Source organism: Tiliqua scincoides, chromosome 7 (assembly GCF_035046505.1).
Source record: "Tiliqua scincoides isolate rTilSci1 chromosome 7, rTilSci1.hap2, whole genome shotgun sequence".
NCBI classification, from domain to species: domain Eukaryota; kingdom Metazoa; phylum Chordata; class Lepidosauria; order Squamata; family Scincidae; genus Tiliqua; species Tiliqua scincoides.
In genome coordinates this window covers 37041197-37061234 of record NC_089827.1, presented here as the reverse complement: position 1 = coordinate 37061234, position 20038 = coordinate 37041197, and the positions used below count along the sequence as shown (strand labels likewise).

The 20038-nt window shown below is 43.3% G+C and overlaps 1 protein-coding gene across 1 annotated transcript; it reads left to right on the top strand.

Moving 5' to 3' along the window:
* The first annotated feature begins 203 nt into the window (after window positions 1-203).
* Window positions 204-19734, top strand: LOC136657134 (solute carrier organic anion transporter family member 1B3-like). The gene is given in 14 exon segments (XM_066633782.1): window positions 204-341; window positions 1627-1768; window positions 3497-3629; window positions 4963-5069; window positions 6751-6897; window positions 7643-7741; window positions 8538-8783; window positions 9314-9478; window positions 10437-10632; window positions 11966-12128; window positions 13619-13803; window positions 15669-15733; window positions 17135-17252; window positions 19521-19734. Coding segments are annotated over 14 exon segments (2118 nt in total).
* The last annotated feature ends 304 nt before the right edge of the window (window positions 19735-20038 follow it).

Sequence of the window (20038 nt, the reverse complement as noted above, 5' to 3'; positions counted from 1 at the left end):
GATAAACAATCCATATCAGTACAGCAGTGCCTCTTGGGAATGAGCTAAAACTTCCTGATTAAATTGTTTTGTGCTTCTTTACCTTCAAAAATTAAATTTGAGAACTGAATAAGAAGGCAGGCAAGGGGAATGGACACAGGATAAGCAGATACTTTGAGTGTGCTGTTTGTGGAAAACAGGGAAATTACTCAAGACAAGAAATCATGACATAAGTGGATACTGACTCCAAGAACATGAGTGAATCCGGCCAGAAGATGGAACCTATTATCCAGTCATTGAAGGAAGAAACCAAGAAAGAACTACCAGCAAAGGCAAAAACGTCATGCTGTACAGGGATAAAGGTCCTGTGAATTTCTTGTTATTGTGGTTTTTAACATTGCTGATTTTTTTTCTGCTTTACAGCTGTGGTTCTTATTTACTTATTCCAAAATGGCAATCCTGGTCGTTGAGTTGAAGAACCAGGTTGTCCCACAACGTTCTCTTTGTCAGGCAAGGTTAGATAGCTGCCCTACATCATGATGAGCAGGTCAGTTTTAGTGGCAATGGGGAGCAGGGGCTTCCTTGTGACTGTGATGCTGGAGCAGAGCTGGTGGTCTCTCTCTGTGGTTTCCTGGAGGAGCCACCATTTCTTGGGCCAAAGTTCCTCATTCCAGATGTCAAGCCTCTGAGGTTTTGATAGAACATTTGAAAATGACCTTTTCTGGTGCTTTTTTTGTTGAGTCATTATTTGGGTTAAGCATTTTGGCTATGCAAAAGCCATAAGCCCTTTGAGCCGTTGGCGTTATTTTTACATATGACAGTCAATAGCAGCCAAAATTCAGATCTCTGCTGAGACAAACCACATTGTTCCATTTCTGGCCAAACAATCTAATCAATGGAGCAAACTTGGTTCAAAACCTAGCTTAGTTTTTGTTCTGTGACACTTGGGGGAGCAATACAGAATTACAAATATATCACAGGCATCTTGTGAAATGAAAATTGCAAGTACTGCTGTCTGCATAAAAAGCTTATATGAAAAGCCTGTGTCTGGGTTCCATTCCCTTGTCATACCAGAGCAGGACCAAGAAATAGAATCAACTGTGGACTTGTGTAAACAAAATGAGTCTGTGTAGATAGGATGAGAATTGATTGTCAGTGGCTCCAATTAAGTTTTGTAGGACTTGACTATTAGTTAATCAGTAGCAACAGAACTGTCCCCTCCACATGGATCAGACCAGGGGTGTAGGTGGTTTTAACTCTATCGTCCAATAGAGTCCAAATTCGGGGGGGGGGGCCATTGGAGGTCACAGCAGCTGTTATTTAAACAGAGAAGCTGTCGTCAGTGCCTATGAGAATTTTTACCTGTAGTGAGGAGTAGCCGTGTGAGGTCCCAATCCAGAACAAAAATATCAGAGCAAGGGGTTAGAGTTAAACTCCCAACCCTCCAGTGGTACTGATCTGTGGAACCTCTCATCAGGAGGTCATTGACTAAAGAAAGAAGTTTAGGGCTAATAATGCTTTAAACATCATGTGTTGTTTGAGAGACCCTTTCATATAATTTCTTAGGGGCAGAGTGTTGAAATGGTTCATTATCTAGACAAAGACATGTTCTCATTGGGTTCCCTGTTTTCTTCTGTCTTTCATCAGCCCTTCCTAGCTGCCCTGTCATTCACCTACTTCAGTAAAGTATTCACTGGGGCCATCATGAAAAGTTCCTTCACGCAAATGGAAAGGAGGTTTGGCATGTCCTCTTCTGCAGTTGGCTTCATAGATGGAGGCTTTGAAATGGGTAACCAGAGAGGCTGATGATGGGAAAAAAAAATCTTATACCTATTACCTTTGCTTATCTTTACCCTGATGCCAAGCAAGCATGTTTCTTCTTTTTACAGAATGCTGAAAGACAAGCAGGCAGATAGCCTGGACACTAGAGCAGGGGTGTCCAAACATTTTGGCATGAGGGCCCCATCATCTCTCCGACACTGTCAGAAAAAAAAAGAATTAATTTACATTTAAAATTTGAATAAATTTACATAAATGAATATATTCAAGATGGAATTTATATAAACGAAGGTCTTGCAGTAGCTCAAGGCTTCTAAAAGGCCTTGCACAAAGCAAGGCTGGCCTTTCCTTTGCTGCCGCTGCTGCTTCATAGACATGAAACATCAAATAGTGGAGGGAGCCCTCATCCCACAGCTCACGCAAGAGGTTGAACAGTTGCCCTCACGCTGAGAGCGATTGCATTGGGCCAACACAGGCTCCAGCAAGTCTGTGAAGGGCCAGAGGCTCATTGGAGACTGGGGGCTCCCTGAGGGCCAGATTGGGAGTTCCCGTGGGCCGTAAGTGGTCTCCGGGTCAGGGTTTGGGCACACCTGTACTAGAGGAACACAGCCAGTACATTAACTGGAAGCAGGAAGCTTCCCGGCAATGTTCACTTTGTCTCCTCCCTTTAGTGTCTGTGTCTGGCTGGTGGCCAGGCTCTGTTAGTGTTCTGTACAAGGAAGATGCATGTTTGCCTGGTGCCAGGTTAAAGAAGATCAGTGAAGGTAGTGGGTGCATGGGACATGGGGGTGTGTGGAAAACCATGGAGAACTGAATCCATGCATACCAGATCCACAGAAATGGGGGGCAGGGTGCCTGTATATAATAATATGAATCACCATCTTGCATTCCTTCACAAAACACTACTAGCAGATTCTCGGTGGGACAGGAATACTACCATGCTGATTCCTTCTTTGAGAGCTTTGTTCCAAAGTTTTCTTGGAGATGTCTTGCAGTTTCTTCCTCTTTCCTGCCCAACTAGCTCCCCAACTGGGTAGACTCCAACTGACCAACTCATCTCTGGCCACTGTAGCCTAAGCTAACCTGTACCGTAATAATCCCTCTGATGCAGTCTCTTCATCATTCAAGTTATCTTCCCATCAAAGCACAAGCATTCTTATGTGGTGATTACTTAGTAGAGGCACCAGTCCTTAAGTTAAAAACCCGTTTGGGAACACATCAAAATGTTTCTTGAAACTATCCTAGAAAAGATGTAAAATGCCTGTTTGCAGAGGAGAGGGTGATTGGCAGCTTAAATGCACATCAGAGATACTTTGAAGTATACAGACTTTATTCAGCATGTCCCAAAGAGCCTAATCATAGGAATAGTTCCTCAAAATCATCACATCAAAATGGTGAACAGGACTTCACCAACCATCCTGGGGAAGAGAGTAGAAGTAAATGGCCAGTATCCCTTGATAGGAAGAACTCAGAAGTCCTCATTGTCTCCCCCTGTTCTTCCTTGGATTGCATTCACAGGACAACACAGTTCATATTACCCCCTTATAACCTTAAGATACGGCAGTGCATCCACAAGGAGAGCTAGTCATTGGCCAGCTATATGGTGAAGACCACCTTACCATGCTATCACCGCACCTGTTTCCCTACCATAACCAACCTGAAGAAAAGGCTCTGGGTGGTGGAGGGGAAGATGCCAAACAATTAGCAGCACATTAGTCATTGTCCACTTGTTTCCCAGGTAATTTGCTGGTGATTGCTTTTGTAAGTTACTTTGGGGCCAAATTCCATAGACCAAGAATCATTGCTCTTGGCTGTTTCCTCATGTCCCTTGGGAGCCTGTTGGCGACGGTGCCTCACTTCATCATGGGATAGTAAGTATGCTTACTTACAGAAATAAAACTGCAGATATCATAATGCACCTGTATAAATCTATGGTGCAGCCACATTGGGACAATATAGTTCAACTGATCAAATGTCAAACAGGAGCCCCTCTGCACTCTCTTCTGGGACTTTGTATCAAATAGTAGCAGTGTTGGGAAAACCCAGCATGGCTTGACTTGAGTCGAGTCACCGAGTCACCGCCCCCCATGACTTGACTCAAAAAAGAGTCATAACGGGGGCACGTTCCAAATCTCCGAGTCATCCTTTAGTGAGTCTAAGGGACTCGAGTCGAGTCGCCCCCCCCTTTAAAAAGTGAAAAAACAGGGTTGCTGCCAGGCTCTGTGTGTGTGTTGGAGCTCTCTTTGAACACTCCCCTGCTGTCCCCAGCCATCTGTCAACAGGGCAGGAGAGACTGAGTGAGAGCCAGGACAGAAGTGGCAAGAGGGTCATGAGCAGCAGTGGCAAGGCTTATCAGGATGACCCAATTCTTGTCAGCCCTGCTTAGAAGTAGTCCCACTTTAGCCGGTCATTCGGTGAGCCTGCTGGAGCCATGCCATGAATTTCTCTGGGATGGCTAGGAACCGTCTCCCCCTTCTCCAGCCGTCTCCCCTCATTCATCCAGGAAAAAAACACCTCCCTCCCCCTCCCTGGGTTTCTGCAGCCAATCGTAAGGCAAGAACATCCTTGGCTCCTCCTCCTGCCCTCCCTCCGCCAAAGACAATATGAGAATTCCCCCTTCCTCCATTGAATGTTGCTTCTTTCACAGATGGGCAAGACATCCGGGTCCCGCTTCCCTGGGCTTCTGCAGCCAATTGTAAAGCAAGAAACCCCTTGGGCTGCTCTCCCTCAGCCAATAAAAATATCCAAATTCCTGTAGTTTGTCCAATGATCATTGGTTCCTTCCTTCCTATCAGAGATGGGGAGAACTCACTCCCCCCTCCTGTCAATTCATTAGCCGTTTCCTGCCTCCTGGCTGGAACTCTCTGCTGCTCGCCATTGGAATGCTTGCCCCACAAGGCTTTCCATGCAGCAAAAACAGTAAGCAGGCACCCCCAGACACAGGCAGACTCGAGTCAGGGTGTGTGGGGACGAGTGCAGAGTCAGGGGGCCCTGACTTGAGTCTTTTTCAGTCTTCCACATGAGCGAGTTATGAGTTGCTGAGTCACCAAAAAATGTGCATTTTCACGACTCGAGTTCGAGTCACTGACTTGAGTTCCAAGCACTGCAGTATTCTAGACAATCATTGTGCTGTTCCCCCTCCTATGTGCCTAAGGTAACGATACATATTACTTCAATACTAAATTCAACCTTTTTTCTTTCCAGTTATAAATATGAAACAATATCTCTTCAATTGGACAATGCAACATCTAGTATTTCTCCCTGTTCAGTGAATCAAACAGTTGTGAAATCAGAAGGGATTCCTGGGTCAGGTGAGGTTGTGATTTCCAATGAAATTGTTTGGGAGTAAAGGCAGAACTTCACATTACACTGAAGATGGAGCTGCCACTGAGAATGGTGCCATGTCAGCTTTTTTCTCTTTTCCCCTGTAGCATCACTTATTCTGTGTTCTGATGTCATTACTTTGTGCATTGTCCCCAATCCACACTATACTGTTGGGAGAATGGAAATGAATGTGCTGTAATGACCTGAGATAAGCAATCCCTCATGTAACAGGAGAGACGTGGGGAATTTGGTATGGGGATGCCATGTGAAATGTACCATGTCATTCCATCCTAGGTGACTCTTTGAGCCTGTCAAGAGCCCTGTTCCAGAATTACAGAGCTATGCTTCTCAAATGCTTTGAAACATGGTCCCTGCTCCTCAACTTTGAGCCCAATCCTATTCAACTTTCCAGCACTCTGGAGAATAGGACTGGACCCTTCATCTACTATATTTACTCACCTATAAGTTGAAAAATTCATGCATAAAATTGAGTCTGAAACCCTGGATCGACATACCTGGGTAAATACTGTGTATGGGACAGAAGCCTCTGGGAGCTTTTGGGGTGGCTTAGCAGATGTCTGGTGAAGTGAGGGAGATGGGATTGGGCTGAGAAGCAGGACATAGGATGGAGGGAAAAGGAGAATTTTTACTAGTAATTCACAAAGCTTCTTCACAACTTCATCTCCCTTCCAGTTTGGAGAAGAAGGGAAAGTAGCTCCTTTTTTTTCTTTTTGAGGCTGCCTCAGAACATTCCTGGTAAATCTTTTCAAAGAATTTCACACACCCCCTCAGTTTAGGGGGTCTGGTTTTTAAACACCAGGATGTGATCCTCATTTCCATCTGAAACAAAGTCCCTGGCTACAATTCAGTGCACCATTATTTAAGAATAACACCCATGGAAAGCAGTGGATCTACTTCTGAGTAAATTGGGTTGCAACTATATGCAGCTGCACTTGCTCGCAGTCATTCCTTGTTGCTTATCTCTCTGCTGTGAATTGAATTGTACACACCCAGTTATGTGTTATAAGTTGTATGTTATATGTAGAGTCTCTGGCTTAACACACCAGGCACCTTAAAGAATGATTTGATTAATAGTTCTACTGCTATGTTGTTTACAGTGCACTTACTTTGATGGTATTTACAAAAAGGTTGTGAAAACCAGAATTTAAAAAGCTAAAGAATAAAAATGTATCGTATGATCTTTTACTATGTTTTTAATAAATTAGAGACTGTACAGTTTTTAGGTAACAATTACTGATAGGTTATTTTTCAGGATCTTGCCTCTGGTAAAATCAGACAAAACTATAGTCAGACACCCCCTAAGTTTAACCCCTTACTTATCCGAGAGTCATAGAAAATTCCATTTTTTTTTACTCCACACCTGCCCTCATCTTATCTGTGAGATCGACTTATAGGTGAGTATCTGCAGTGCTTTAGCTTCCTCTGTGAAAAGTGTGAGTGATGAAACAGATAAGTGATGGAACTTCTTTTCATGCAGAAGGTCTCAGGCAAAATTGAGCAAGGTGGACCCACAGAGGAAAAAAAGTGTTTTAAGTTGCAAGAAAGAAATTCCACATTTTAATACAAGAAATTTCTTTTTAATTTTGGAGAAGGTATGTTGAGTTCATGGCTCATTCATTCTCCTGATGTAATTGCTGTCACTTGCAGGCTGTACAAAAGAAGCTTCATCGCATGCCTGGATTTTTGTCTGGTTTGGAAATGTTCTCCGTGGAATAGGTGAAACACCAATAACTCCACTGGGCATCACTTACATTGATGATTTTTCTAAAGAAGAAGATACGCCCTTCTATATAGGTGATGTTTAAAATGAAAGCAGATGTGTTTGTTCTTCACATTTTCAAGTATATACTGACACTATTGCTGCACTAAATTTTCACTTATGGAAAGTGGGCCATCTGACACGTGAGCCAATGTCAGTGACTGACACTTCCCATCAGGTGGAATATGAATGGTTTAAATAAATTAAATAATAAATATTTGTGAGTGTGATGATATCACAGTGCTGTCTGGTGAATCAGATCCGTCAGTATGACAATGTAACTGGGAAGACAGGAAGTCAGTTGTTTGCCCTGACTTGGAATGGGTGTCGGGAGGGAAGAGCGATCTCATTACCTAAGCAATTGGGCCAGTGCTTTCTGTTTTGCTGAATTGGGGCAATTTCATGGCTGTAGCATGAAAAGACAGGTATGGTTTTCTTATTCCCTGAAACCCTCTATGAACAAGAGGTCCTCCACAATCAGCAGTTTGTCCCGTTTTAGCAGAGTTCTTTGAAAGATTGCCAGCACTCCCCCTGCCCCTTTTGGACTCAGCTCCACAAACATGTTAGGTATAAAACTGTAATGTGCAAATTAGCCCCAAAAGCTCTGCTGATCTTGGAAGGAAGGTGAGACTGCACTCATGCACCCATCACAGACACACACCCCTTTAAGAAAATCACTGCCATGTATGCGGAAAAAAGACCCTGGAAAAGGTCAAAGTGCAGAACATTTGAAGAGTTGTGCATTGAAATGCACTGATACTATTTTCGCTTTAATTGCAGGCTGTTTGCACACAGTAGCGATGTTCGGCCCAATGACTGGTTACCTCTTGGGATCTCTGTTAGCCAAACTGTACGTAGACATTGGCTTTGTGGATTTGGGTAAGATATCCAATAAAGATGGCTGGTTGTTGCAACATGGGGATGTGAGATGGCTTGGCTTACTGCTTTGAGTCAACTAGGGCATGCAGACATGATCAGGTTAGCAAGCAGGCAGAAAGAATAGAAGTGTTAAAACTTGGCAACCCCCAGGTATGGACTGTAGAAACAGAAGTCCTGAGGATGAGATCATTAGTTCCTCCATCTCCATTGCTTCTTGACAGCTGTGACCTCCTTCTTTTTGACCTTCCATTGCCATCTCTTCATCTTTTCCCTCTGTCCAGAACTCTGTCACCTCTCTTCTCACTCTGGCCACAATAAACCACCCCTTAAAGGAATACTTCTAGTTCCTTTTTCCTGTAGGGAAAGCTTTCTATACATTCTGGGATGAAGCACAAACTCATCATCCTTGCCCTCAGGGCCCTTTATGGCTTTGCCCAGCTCACCTTTCTGTCCTCATGTCCCAAAATGACCCTCCAGGTTCACGACCCTCAGCCATCCAACAATCTTCTAGTCTTTGCCCATCACCTGGTAACTCCTTTCTGCAACACCTGTGTAATGCTGCTCCTCTCTCCTCCTTCAAATTCCTGCACTGAAGACAAACACTTCCTCTATTATCTTATCCCCATTTTCGTTCCATACCTCTATTGCATCTCTGTTGAATTGCAGATTTGCTAGTTCCCTGGACAGGGCATGTCTTCTGTTTTTAGTTTGTAAAGTGTCCTGCACATAGATGCTGCTTTCTAAATAAACAAGAAAACAGATAATAGAATTTGGTTGGATTCATCTCTCATTCTAGGGACAGTAACTATCACTCCAACGGATTCCCGCTGGGTCGGCGCATGGTGGCTTGGCTTTTTAGCAGCCGCTATCTTCAATTTGATTTCTGCCATCCCATTCTGCTTCCTGCCTAAGAGTCTGAACAAGGAAGGAAAGAATCCTCCTGTCCAGAAAACATCAGATACCGTGAAAACTGATTGTGATGAAAGCCAAGCACAGAAGTCTGAAAATAAACAAGGTGTGAGATGGACAGGAACATTTAAAGGTAAAAACATTAGATCTGCCCTGCTTGCTCAAATCAAGGGCCTATAAACAAGCCAGGTTCAGGCTCCAGAAAGTCAGATTTGGAGGCCTGTGAGAGGCGAGATACAGGCTAGTGGTAATATCATCATAAAGTTATATCCATTTTTAAAGGCAAAAACTAAAAATACTGAAATCTCTCTTGCTGCCAATGGTTAAAAATACAGTGACTCAGGGCCCAATCCTATCCAGCACTGATATAGCTGCAATGCAGCCTCAAGATAAGGAAACAAACATTCCCTTACTTGAGGAGGCCTCCATGACTGCCCCCTGAGCATAGGATGAGATGCATACCCCATTGGCACACTTGCATCAGTGCTGGAAAGTTGGATAGGATCAGGCCCTCAAAAAATTAACTAGACAGGTTTCAAACTGAGCTATCAGGTGCCCCACACAGATTTGTGGATCCAATGGGTTGCATTTTTAAAAAAATTATTTTTCAAATAATGGGTTGTAAGTTGTGTGACTTAATTAGTAGACATCTCTTTCTTTCAGATTTCTTTCACTCCTTGAAGAGGGTGTTTAGTAACCCAATGTACATGGTATTACTGGTCGGTACACTGCTCCAGTTCAACAGTGTTATTGGTTATCTGACATATAATCCAAAATACGTAGAACAACAGTACAGACATTCAGCATCCAATGCTAATTTTGCAACAGGTAAATCTCTTTTCTTTTTAAATATTTATTTATTATAACTTTCTCCTATCGTGGAGCTCCTAACCAGCTTATAGATCAGGTCAACTCCTGCTTTGCTCCAGAGTCACAATTATCAACTCCTCTCAGATCATGAAACATGTCATTGTGCTCTGGAATTAGCTGTGGAAAGCTCCTTTAAGTACAGCCTGACTTCCAGATTTGACTTGCACAACACAAGGAGAAAGCCTCCAACATGCCTGTATTAGGAGCCCTTTTCAAATAGATCAGTTAAGTTTGCCAACACCAGTGTGGTGTGAAGTCTGAATTCCAAAGTCGAGGTTCAACTCACACTGAATCCCGATGGGAAAGTCTGATGAGGTAGACATTGCCTTAAGAACAGAAATTAGACTATTGTAATAGTCTCCACATGGAGCTGTGGTCTGAGGCTCAAAGTGCTTCTAGTTGATTTCTAGTCCAGTTCAAAGTGTGGAGATTTTATCTACTTTATTTTTAACATTTAAAAGCCTACTTGGCCTGGGTCCAGGAAAACTTAACATGTGCTTTATGCACTTTTCAATGTATTATTTAGAATATTGATATGCTGCTTCTCTACAAAATAGGGCTATAAATATCTTAATGAAGAAATATACAAATAAGGCTGCAAACCTATGCATAGTTTCCTGGGAGTAAGCTCAATTGAACATAGTGATGTCTGAGTAGACGTACATAGGATTGTAGGCTAAGCAATGCCATGTGTGATCAGACCAAATGATTGGATCCAACATTCAACAAAGAACTAGAGATAAATAAGAATACTGTTTAATTATATCAGCCCTTTAACTTCCATTTAACCACTTCGGATCGCCAGTATATTCGTGCCACATCCCCAACTCCCACTCTTTTCATTCACACATACTCCATTTTCTTTTGTCACTCAAGAAGAGTGTAACCATCCTTCTCTCTCTGGCTCTTATTTCAGCAGTAGCTGTCTTACCAGCTGTCAGCTTTGGCATGTTCCTAGGAGGGCTGATCATGAAAAAATACAAATTAGGCATAATTACTGCTACGAAACTGGCATTTACTATGCAACTTGCATCACTTCTCATTCAATTTTCCTACTTTGCTGTGGGTTGTGAGAACCGCACAGTGGCTGGCTTGACAGTATCCTATGATGGGTAAGTATGCCTAGGTATGTCTTGTTGAAATAAAATATTGTCTGAGTGCATTCATGCTTTGGAGATTATTAATAGTTAAAACGGTGTCAGGAGCCCTTGGGACCTTCAGCTCTACATCTTCCCTTGATGTTGAACCATCAGGATTGCAGTTTGGAGAGTATTCCTCCTGGGTAACATAGTGTTTTTAGGCTTTTTTTTTTTTTAAACATAGGTTTTTTTATAAAAAAAAAAAACATAGGTTTTTAGTGTGTTTTAGACTGGCTTTGCCCACAGTGGCTGGCCCCTGGGGCTTCCCAGGTGGGAAGGGCTATAATCATCTTTCTGTTTGGCCTGGGACTTTGCCTGATAAATAATGGCCTCCTGGCTGTGGTGTGTTTCAGTTTATTTCTTAGCTTCTTCCAGGGCATTGATTCCTGGCTCGATGAACCTCCTAATAATCCCTTGGTTCCTTGCTTCATGAATAGCCACGTCTTACTTAACCCTGATAGGTGGAATTATCTTTATGTTCAATATCTGCCAACTTTGCTGTGCTGACTTAAGCCTCTGCGCCAATGGAGGCCCCGAGCCTTATGTTGGCTGAGCTCAGCTGACACAAAGTTCTGGGGTGGGCAGGGAGGAGGCGGAGAGGAGGTGGGAGGGAGGCGTTCTGGGGTGGGGGGAGGGCGGGCAGTGGGCAACCCCAGGGATGGGAAGGCAGGGAGATGGAGGTGGGGCTGGGACCCAGCAGTTATGCCAGATCCCAACCCTGTTCCCCGAGCAGTGCAGAGGTGGTGCAAGTCCACGGAGACCTATAGGGGCTGCAGTGGCTTACTAAGCAGAGGCTGAACCCTTACCTTCAGCTGAACCACTTTGCAGCCCTGGTCCAATGCAAGATAGGATTGCGCTGTAAATGTAACAGAAAGACTTTCCTGACCCTGTGAAGAGTCTCAAATAAACTAAATCAGAGATGTCAAACTCATTTCATACAGCAAGCCAAATAGCATTCATGATGCCTACTGAGGGCCAAAAGTGATAGCAAAAGGCAGGAAGTGAAGTCATAAAGAGGTCATAAACCAGAAATAAGCAACTTTTTTCTCACTTGGGAACTCATTAGCTGCAAATGAGAGAAGAGAAAATACACAAATTGTGATCATATTCCAAGATATGGGAGAGCCCAAATATCATGCAGGCAGCCCTTTCAGCAGTGACACCTTAGCACACCTTAGCAGCTGATGGTGGTGGCTGGGAGAGACCAAGGGATGAATAAAAAGCTTCCGAGGGTTGCATCCTGCCCCCAGGCTTTATGTTTGGCAATCCTGAACTGAATGAACAACCTATACATTTATTTTCCAAGACAACCAGTTTCACGGGACACAGATTTGTTGTCTGCACCCTGCAACTTCAACTGTACCTGTTCCGCACGCCAGTGGGATCCTGTCTGTGGAGCCAATGGAATCACTTATGTGTCGGCATGTTTTGCTGGGTGCAAGGATGTGGCAGGAACTAAGAAAGATACGGTAAGAATTTTTCTATCATTTTTCACTACAAGGATGAGGAGGTGCTATTGTGTATTTGGGTTTGGGGTGAAAGACAAAAGTGCTGGAAAATGCTGAAATGCATAATTTGTGGCCAGGGCTGGCTTTAAGCCATTTGGACCAATGGCTCCCAACTGGGCCCTGTGCTTAAGGGCCTCTGGGCTAGGATAATCGAATCTTGTACAGGCTGTTCTGGAACCCCCTGCAGTTATGTGAAACTGCAGATATGAGTGAGCACCTTCCTCCACCCTCCAGAGCCAGGGGGGGGGCTCCACTGAGCCCACCAGTAGAAAGAAATACTACTTTCAGTTTCTCTGGGCCTGGGCCTCCTAATGCCTTATAAGGCATTTAAAACGTCACTTCTGGTTTCTCTGTGAAACCGGAAGTTGCGTTATTTCAATTGCCAAGCTCAGTCTGAGCCTGGCAGAAGCCGTGGACAAATGGCTCTTCTCAGCTCTGGAGCATGGGGGGGGGGGGCAGGTGTTTGCCCATATTTGCAGTTTCAGGGACAGAACTCCCCCCCCTCCCCAGAGGACATGCCTGTATCTCTAAAATTCTAAAAACCTTGGCTGTGAATCTGGAGCCCTGCAACAAAAGGTTTCCAGTTGGGCCCCCCAGCTTCTAAGGCCAGCCCTGTGCATGGCATTTAGGTTCCTTCTACCTGCCTCTTTAGAAGGGAAAAAGAGACGGAATGTGTAGCTTTGGACCTTATTTCTAAAAAGAGAGGTGCCCTGAATCTATACACCCAGAAGCCAGTGAGCCATGCCTCTGCCATTAAAGATTTTTCTCCTAATGCAAAATATCTGGGGGCTTGTGACTCCTTATGGTCAGAAAGCAGAGCTCAAGGGCCTTATGTGACTCAGGTTGCAATCCTATACACCACTGTTTCTTAAACTGTGGGTCCAGGACCCACTAGTAGGCATGCATCCTAAACTCACAGAAATCAGTAAGTAGGCTTGAGCACAGCTTTGGGCCCATGGACCCATGGCTCCGTATGCCCAGCCACACTGTGCTATAAGCTGCAGCATAGGCCCAGGTTTCCCAGTGGTGCTATAGAGATTGTGTCCACCAGTCTGTCAATTGGCTGTCTTCAGGAGAAAGAGCTGTAAAAGCTTTGGGTACAGGCTGGGCAATGATAGTGTCTACTGATGCGTGATTGGTTCTTTGGACTCAACTTTTGGCTTGACTTTTGGTTCTTGTTGAGCTCCTACAGCTGAGTTCCAACAACACCCATTGGATTTGAATCAAAGGCTCTGGCAGTTGATTTGAGAACCAGAGAAATTGAGATTGATTGATTGATTGATTGATTAATTGATTGATTGATTGATTGATTGATTGATTGATTGATTGATTGATTGATTGATTGATTGATTGAGAAAGAGAGAGAGAGAGAGAGAGAGAGAGAGAGAGTCATTTACAGATGAAGGACTGATGAACTGTGATGTTTCTGCCCCCATATGCCTCTCTTCCAGGTTTTTCAAAACTGTAGCTGTGTTGAAAATGTGGATTCAGCAACAACAAATTCCACAGCAGTTTTGGGAGAATGTCCAAGGAGTGACAAATGCACAAGAAGGTTTTATTATTTCATGGTGATAAAAGTTATAAGCTCCTTTTTCTATGCTTTGGGAGCAACTCCATCTTACATGATCATGATTAGGTAAATCACACAAGGATTACAATAAAATCCTGTCCTTTACCCACATCTCAGGGCTTTTTTTCTTTTTTAAAATATCTTTTGAAAATCTAAAATTCACTGTTGCCCACCTGTGCCAGGATGAAAGTAATGCCCTTCCCTCTCCAATTTGTCTATGCATTTGAGAGCCATTTCACACACAGCCCAGAGGGAAATCCATGTTTGTTACTGAGTATGCACTCAGTTATCACACACTACATTATTTTAGGTGGGCACATAATGTTTTAAGGGTCCTGAGGGCTTCCTGCACCATCCAAAACCATGTTCTGGTGGTGCAACATGTTTTATGGGTTTTGCAAAAGGTGACCCTCTACACAAACCACTGCAAGCCTCACATGGCCTCGGTGCTGGTAAGTCAGTGCAGGGAAAAGGTGGGAGGTGGGGATGGGCAGGCCAGTTTGGGGAGGGAGAGGTATGGGGAGGAGACTGGGAAAGGAGCAGTTGCATCAGTACACAGGGAGTTAGGTAGGACTGGGCAGTAAGTGTATATTTGATGGCATGCCATCTTACATAACCTATAAAATGCTGCAGCCCATTTCAGCTCCAAGACAAATATAGTTCTGTGATGCATTTTCCCCATTCACAGTATAAGTTTTTAATATACATGAAAAAGAACACTCTTTGGGTGAATAGATATGACACGGGAGATCCAATTCAATTCAATTTATTTGCTTAAAACCATAGGTCATCGCAATACATTAAAAGAAAAACAACAATAAAATTTATAACAATAACCAATAAAAGCACCCATCCTTAAGATTTATGGAGTTTTGCACGGATCTTTTTTGCGGCTTTAGCAAACTTTGCTACTTGATAGGTGATAGTAACATCTGTACCCGCGAGCAAACTGCATAGCTGAACAGGCAAGGGTCTATCATGCAGTAGTCTAAGTATACCAGCAAGAAATTGATTCCTAGGATGATCATACAAGGGACAACTAAATAAATAGTGAAAGATATCATCAATAACCCCTAGTCCACAAAGACAAACTCTTTGATAAAAGGGGGTATTATTATATTTCCCCTCCAACCAGGCCGATGGGATACATTGAAAGCAAAGGGCCGTAAATGCTTTTCATAGCGGAGCAGCAGTTAAATTTATAAAATAATTTTCCAAACCAAAAGATGTTTTATAAACATGAAACCAAAATGTAGATGACATTTGGGAAATAATACATAAATCCATCCTCTTAGAATAAAGGCTAATTTTTCTTTGAGCAACTTCTTGATTTCATTAGTAATAAGAGTAGGAAGGGACTCTACATTGAGTCCATATTCATCCATTATAGGTCTAACCAGATTTGCCCAAGACTCTTGTGAAGGATTTTGAAGTTGGTCTAAAAACATTTCTTTGGAAGGCAGGAATCATTCATGGAGTTCAATTTTAACCAATACCTAATGAGTGCAATATGACAGCTAGCTTCAATTGAAATCAATCCCAGTTCAGCTCTTAAATATACAATTGGCGTTGCACATGGGAGATCCATAATCAGCTCTTTTACTACTAATTAGGAGGCCCCCAAGAGATGTTTTCAAGGTCAGAGAAATGGCACTGGAGAGGGGTGTTAATCATTTCCTAGCCAATAGATGTCTGTTGTATGCCACCTTAGTCCATATTTATCTCATAATTGCCATGTATTCCTGGGACTTTGTGTTGTGTGTGTGCATCGTGATGACAACAAAAAGTTGTTTTTGTGTAATTTCCCTGCAACTTAATCTGTAGCAATGGGAAAGACATGCGGCTGCTGTACTCTCAAAGCTGCTTTATGCAAATGCAAAGAAATTTTTAAAAGCATGTTACATCAAGATTCATCATTTTTTATTCTTTAGATGTGTACATCCGGAACTGAAATCTCTTGCAGTTGGCCTCGATATGCTTGTTTTGAGAGCTCTGGGTAAGAAATGCCATTCTGATAATTTGAACCCCATTGGATGCTTTCTTCCAAATGCATTGGCCCAGAGTGGCTGAATAGAAACTAGGCCTTGCTATGTGTGTTGGAAGGAATAAGGATTTGTTCTGTTGGATGGCATTATACACTTACTTAATTCTGTTTCCTACTGTAGCCCATCAGATGCCTTTTGGAAATTCTGTCCCCTCACTCATCTCTCTTTCACACATTCTCTTCTGCTAAGCTAAAAGTAGTGGGCTAAGCTAAAAGTATTACAGTGCAATCCTAACCCCCCCTCCCCCCCGAGTTAGGCTGGTACAAGTCATTTGTGCTGAGGATGTCGCAAACATGCTGTAAGGCACGTTTGCTTCCATTCAGGAGCCAGGGAGCCCAGTGCAACTCCTTGCGCTGGCCTCCCTGCACCGGATCCAGGCCTGGCAGGATAAGTTTGCATTGGTGGTTATGCCAGATCCTGACCCCGTTCCAGAGAGGAGTGGAGCAGCCTCTATACTATACTGTAGTCTATCATCAGGTGTGTGATTTCCAAGGTAATGCTGCAAAGGACTCATTCATCTCTGTGAATCAGTGCTTCTCTCCACCAGTATGGTTAATCAAACCATACATGAATCATATAAGTGCCATACATGTACCATACATATGAGGTAGGCTACATGTGAGGTAGGCTCATGTATTGTATTGGCAACCTTCAGTCTTGAAAGACTATGGTATAAAGACTATGGTATAAAGACTCGAAAGACTATGGTAGGCTCATGTGCCATACATGTGTGGTAGGCTCCAGCTGCCATCAGCACCATGAATGAAGCCACTGTAGATGCTATTTGCCCAGGTCTCTCTCTCTCTCTCTCTCTCTCTCTCTCTCTCTCTCTCTCTCTCTCTCTCTCTCTCTCTCTGAAAACAACAGTCCTCTCACTGAGCCATGTATGGAAGGAGATGGAAACAGGAGCATCGTGACATCCTGGCTTTGCTGATCACCTTCTCACAACTGTGCATTCCTACACAACAGCACAACACTCCAGCCTTCTCTGGGTACCACCCTGTCTGAGTGGCACCCAGAGAAGGCAATAGAGATGTAAGGCTGATTGCTCTTTAAGTGACAGGATTAATACAGGTCTGTATTAATCCAAAACAAAGGAAATAGGTTTAATGGAACAGGAATTGGGACAAGAGATATACAGACAAATAGACAGTCAAGATCTGTAGTTGAGATCAAGAGGCAAAGTTCAAAAGAAAGTAAAACAGAATCTATCACTTCCCTATCTGCTAGAGGCAAACTTTCGGCATCATGCATCATCCTTTCCTCTTTGACCAGAGTCAGAATGGAAGATGAAAATTGTCTAAAAATGCTCCTCCAGATCATGGTTATATTTTCTGCTTGCTATCTTACAGCTGGAATTCCAGCACCAGTTTATTTTGGTGCAGTAATAGACTGGACATGCTTGAAGTGGGCAAGCAGTAGCTGCGGGCGACAAGGAGCATGCAGGCTGTATGATACTACAGCATACAGGTAGGTTGCACTGAAACTCTGTACAATCCAAGACTGTCCTGTCTGTGGTTATTTCCTCATGAGTTTTATGCAGTGGCTGCACTCAACTGAACTGGCATGACAGACATTGGCATGGAGTCTTCCATGTGAGTTAATTTTATTTGTTACCAGCAGTGCTTCTTTTGTAAAAAAAAAAAAGGTGCAGGAACTCACAACTTGTTAATCTTTTGTTTGTTTGTTTGTTTTTAAACTGAACTTTGAGGAGTTTTGCAGCCTCAACTGGCCCCTGTTTTGGCAACTGGAAACCAACCTTTATATTTTGCAGCCATGGAGCACCTCCCCTCCTTAAAAAAAAAAAAATTTCTTCCTCATAGGGATTTGAACCCCTAGCCTCTGGCTTCACAGACCAGCACTTTAACAATTGAGCCATAGGAACTCTTAGGCTCAAAGTGTTTGGAACTAATACTTGAGGCGCTGATGGCCACCAGCTGGGCTCAAGACCTTATATATTAGTTCTGAGCACTTTGACTACAGGCTTTCCTATAGCCCAATGGAGAGAGTGCTGGGCTGTGGAACATGAGGTCAGAGGTGAGCCGGGAGTGCAGCACGAGGTCAGAGGTGAGCCGGGAGTGCAGCACGAGGTCAGAGGTGAGCCGGGAGTGCAGCACAAGGTCAGAGGTTCAAATTCCTCCCTCAGTGAAAAGGGAAAAAAAGGTGCCGGAATGCTGTTCCGGTGTGTTCTATTACAAAAAAAGCCCTGGTTACCAGTAATACGAGGTACACACCCAGAGACACACCAATGTTCCCTTTAAACCCCCCCCCCCACTGTATGGAACATGTAAGCAGTGTATAACCATGATAATCTTAAAATGGGTAATCACCAGATTGACCACTGAGCAGTAAGTGAGGTACATAGTTATCTGATTTTTCTCTGTAAACCGCTTTGTGAACTTTTAGTTGAAAAGCAGTATATAAATACTGTTAATAATAATAATAATTAATAATACTAATCGTACATCACAACTAGGATGAGCAGGTGGCTTGTTTATCAGGAATGATAAAGAACTATGTACAGTCAACAAAACCTTTATTGGGCATAAATATTTGATGGGTGAACTATGTAATCCGTATGCAGTTAGCTTTTTAATGAAACATTAATGGAACTCTGTGAATAGCCCCTACTCCCATTGTACTACAATATGTATCATGTTCAACCATATATGAAGACTGCATTCACTAGAAGCTTTATTATTTCTACTAATGCCTTATTATTGGTGTAATACCGGCTTAGGGCCTAATCCAAAGCAGTGCACTGTTGCAAACTGTTGCAAATGTGCCATAAGGCAGGTTTGTGGGCATTACTGCTACCTGAGAGACAGAGCTGGCCCAGCACACACCTGTGCTGAGACAGCAGCAGTCAGAGGCCAGTAATCTACCACCAGGTTTTCCGTGTGAAGGTAAGTCAGGGCATGGGGGGAGGTGGGGAGGGGGCATTTAGGGCAGGCACAGGGTAGTGGGGAAGGCATGGCGGGGGGAGGGAGTGGGGCAAGACTGGCAGAGCTCAGCTCCGCCAGACCCAGAGCCCCAGGTTGGGCCTCATGACCTGAGAGCTGCCGCAGAATCGAGTAGACCTATTGTGGGGCTACTTATTTGGGGGAAGGGGATAAATACCTCCTTTTCCCAAGGAGCCTCTGTCAGCTGGCCAGTGCACGCAGGATACTGCGGCAGCTACTTTTGGCACCGTGGCAGCCCCTCACACCAGGCCGCTCAGGATTGGGCTGTTATTCAGATAACAATACAGCTGAAAGTTTTGATTTTATTTGACGGGGATGAATTTAAACAGACAGGTTGTAAGTGAAGTTTGCACCTGATCACATTTTGAAGCTTCAATTTGTAATTAACAGAAAGGATGAGAAAGAGGTTACTGTACTTATTGAGATGACCCCTCCTATGGTAGCTTGTGTTCATTGCTATAAATCAGCTCATATCTTTAGTGCCCCACTACCCACCCATAACATATTAGAGCTGCTTTCTGTTTTATTTTCTCAGTTTGGCTGCTTGACAATGTTTCAGATTATTCTTTTCTTTTAAATTACTATATTCTTTTATCTTAGAATGTTACTGTGAAGTCATTTGAATTTATGTTGTCATCCACTTTGGTGTATGTGTGTGTCTGTATGTAGATGTGGATGTGTTTGTGTTTAAATAGAAAAGCAGAAGAGAAGTACTTTGAGATAACTAAATGTTTTTTTTTTTTTCCTTTTTGTGGACTTGCTTTCTTTTACACAGACAGTCTTACTTTGGGCTCATATTTGGCTTAAAGGCCGCATCCTTTCCACTCGGATTAGTATTTTTCTTTCTTGTAAAGAAACATTTTGGAGGAAAAGGTACTAAACTCACTGAAAATAAAGCAAAAGAAAGTGCTCCTTTGAATGAAGCAAAGTCAAATGGCAATGAACTTCTGCCCTATCCTTCGGATGGCGTCAAAGACACCACCATCTAGAAATATTCACCAGAAAGGTCAAAATGTATGTTGCTTTTTGTGTGTGCTTTGATCTTGCTTGTCTCATTTCTGTTTCCTTAATAGCAGCTGAGAGTGGAGGGAAAGGGGTGATCCAGTTTAGCACAATAGCATAGAGGGGAGAGGATTTCTGCATGTGTCCCCCGTCCCAATGCAGCTCCTCTTGTATCTAATTGCGCTCCAAGAGGGAAGCAGTCATTGGCCCAAAAATTATATGTAGTTTCACACTAAGCCCATTATGCATGGATCATGGGAATATCTTGGATATATCAAATATTACATTGCG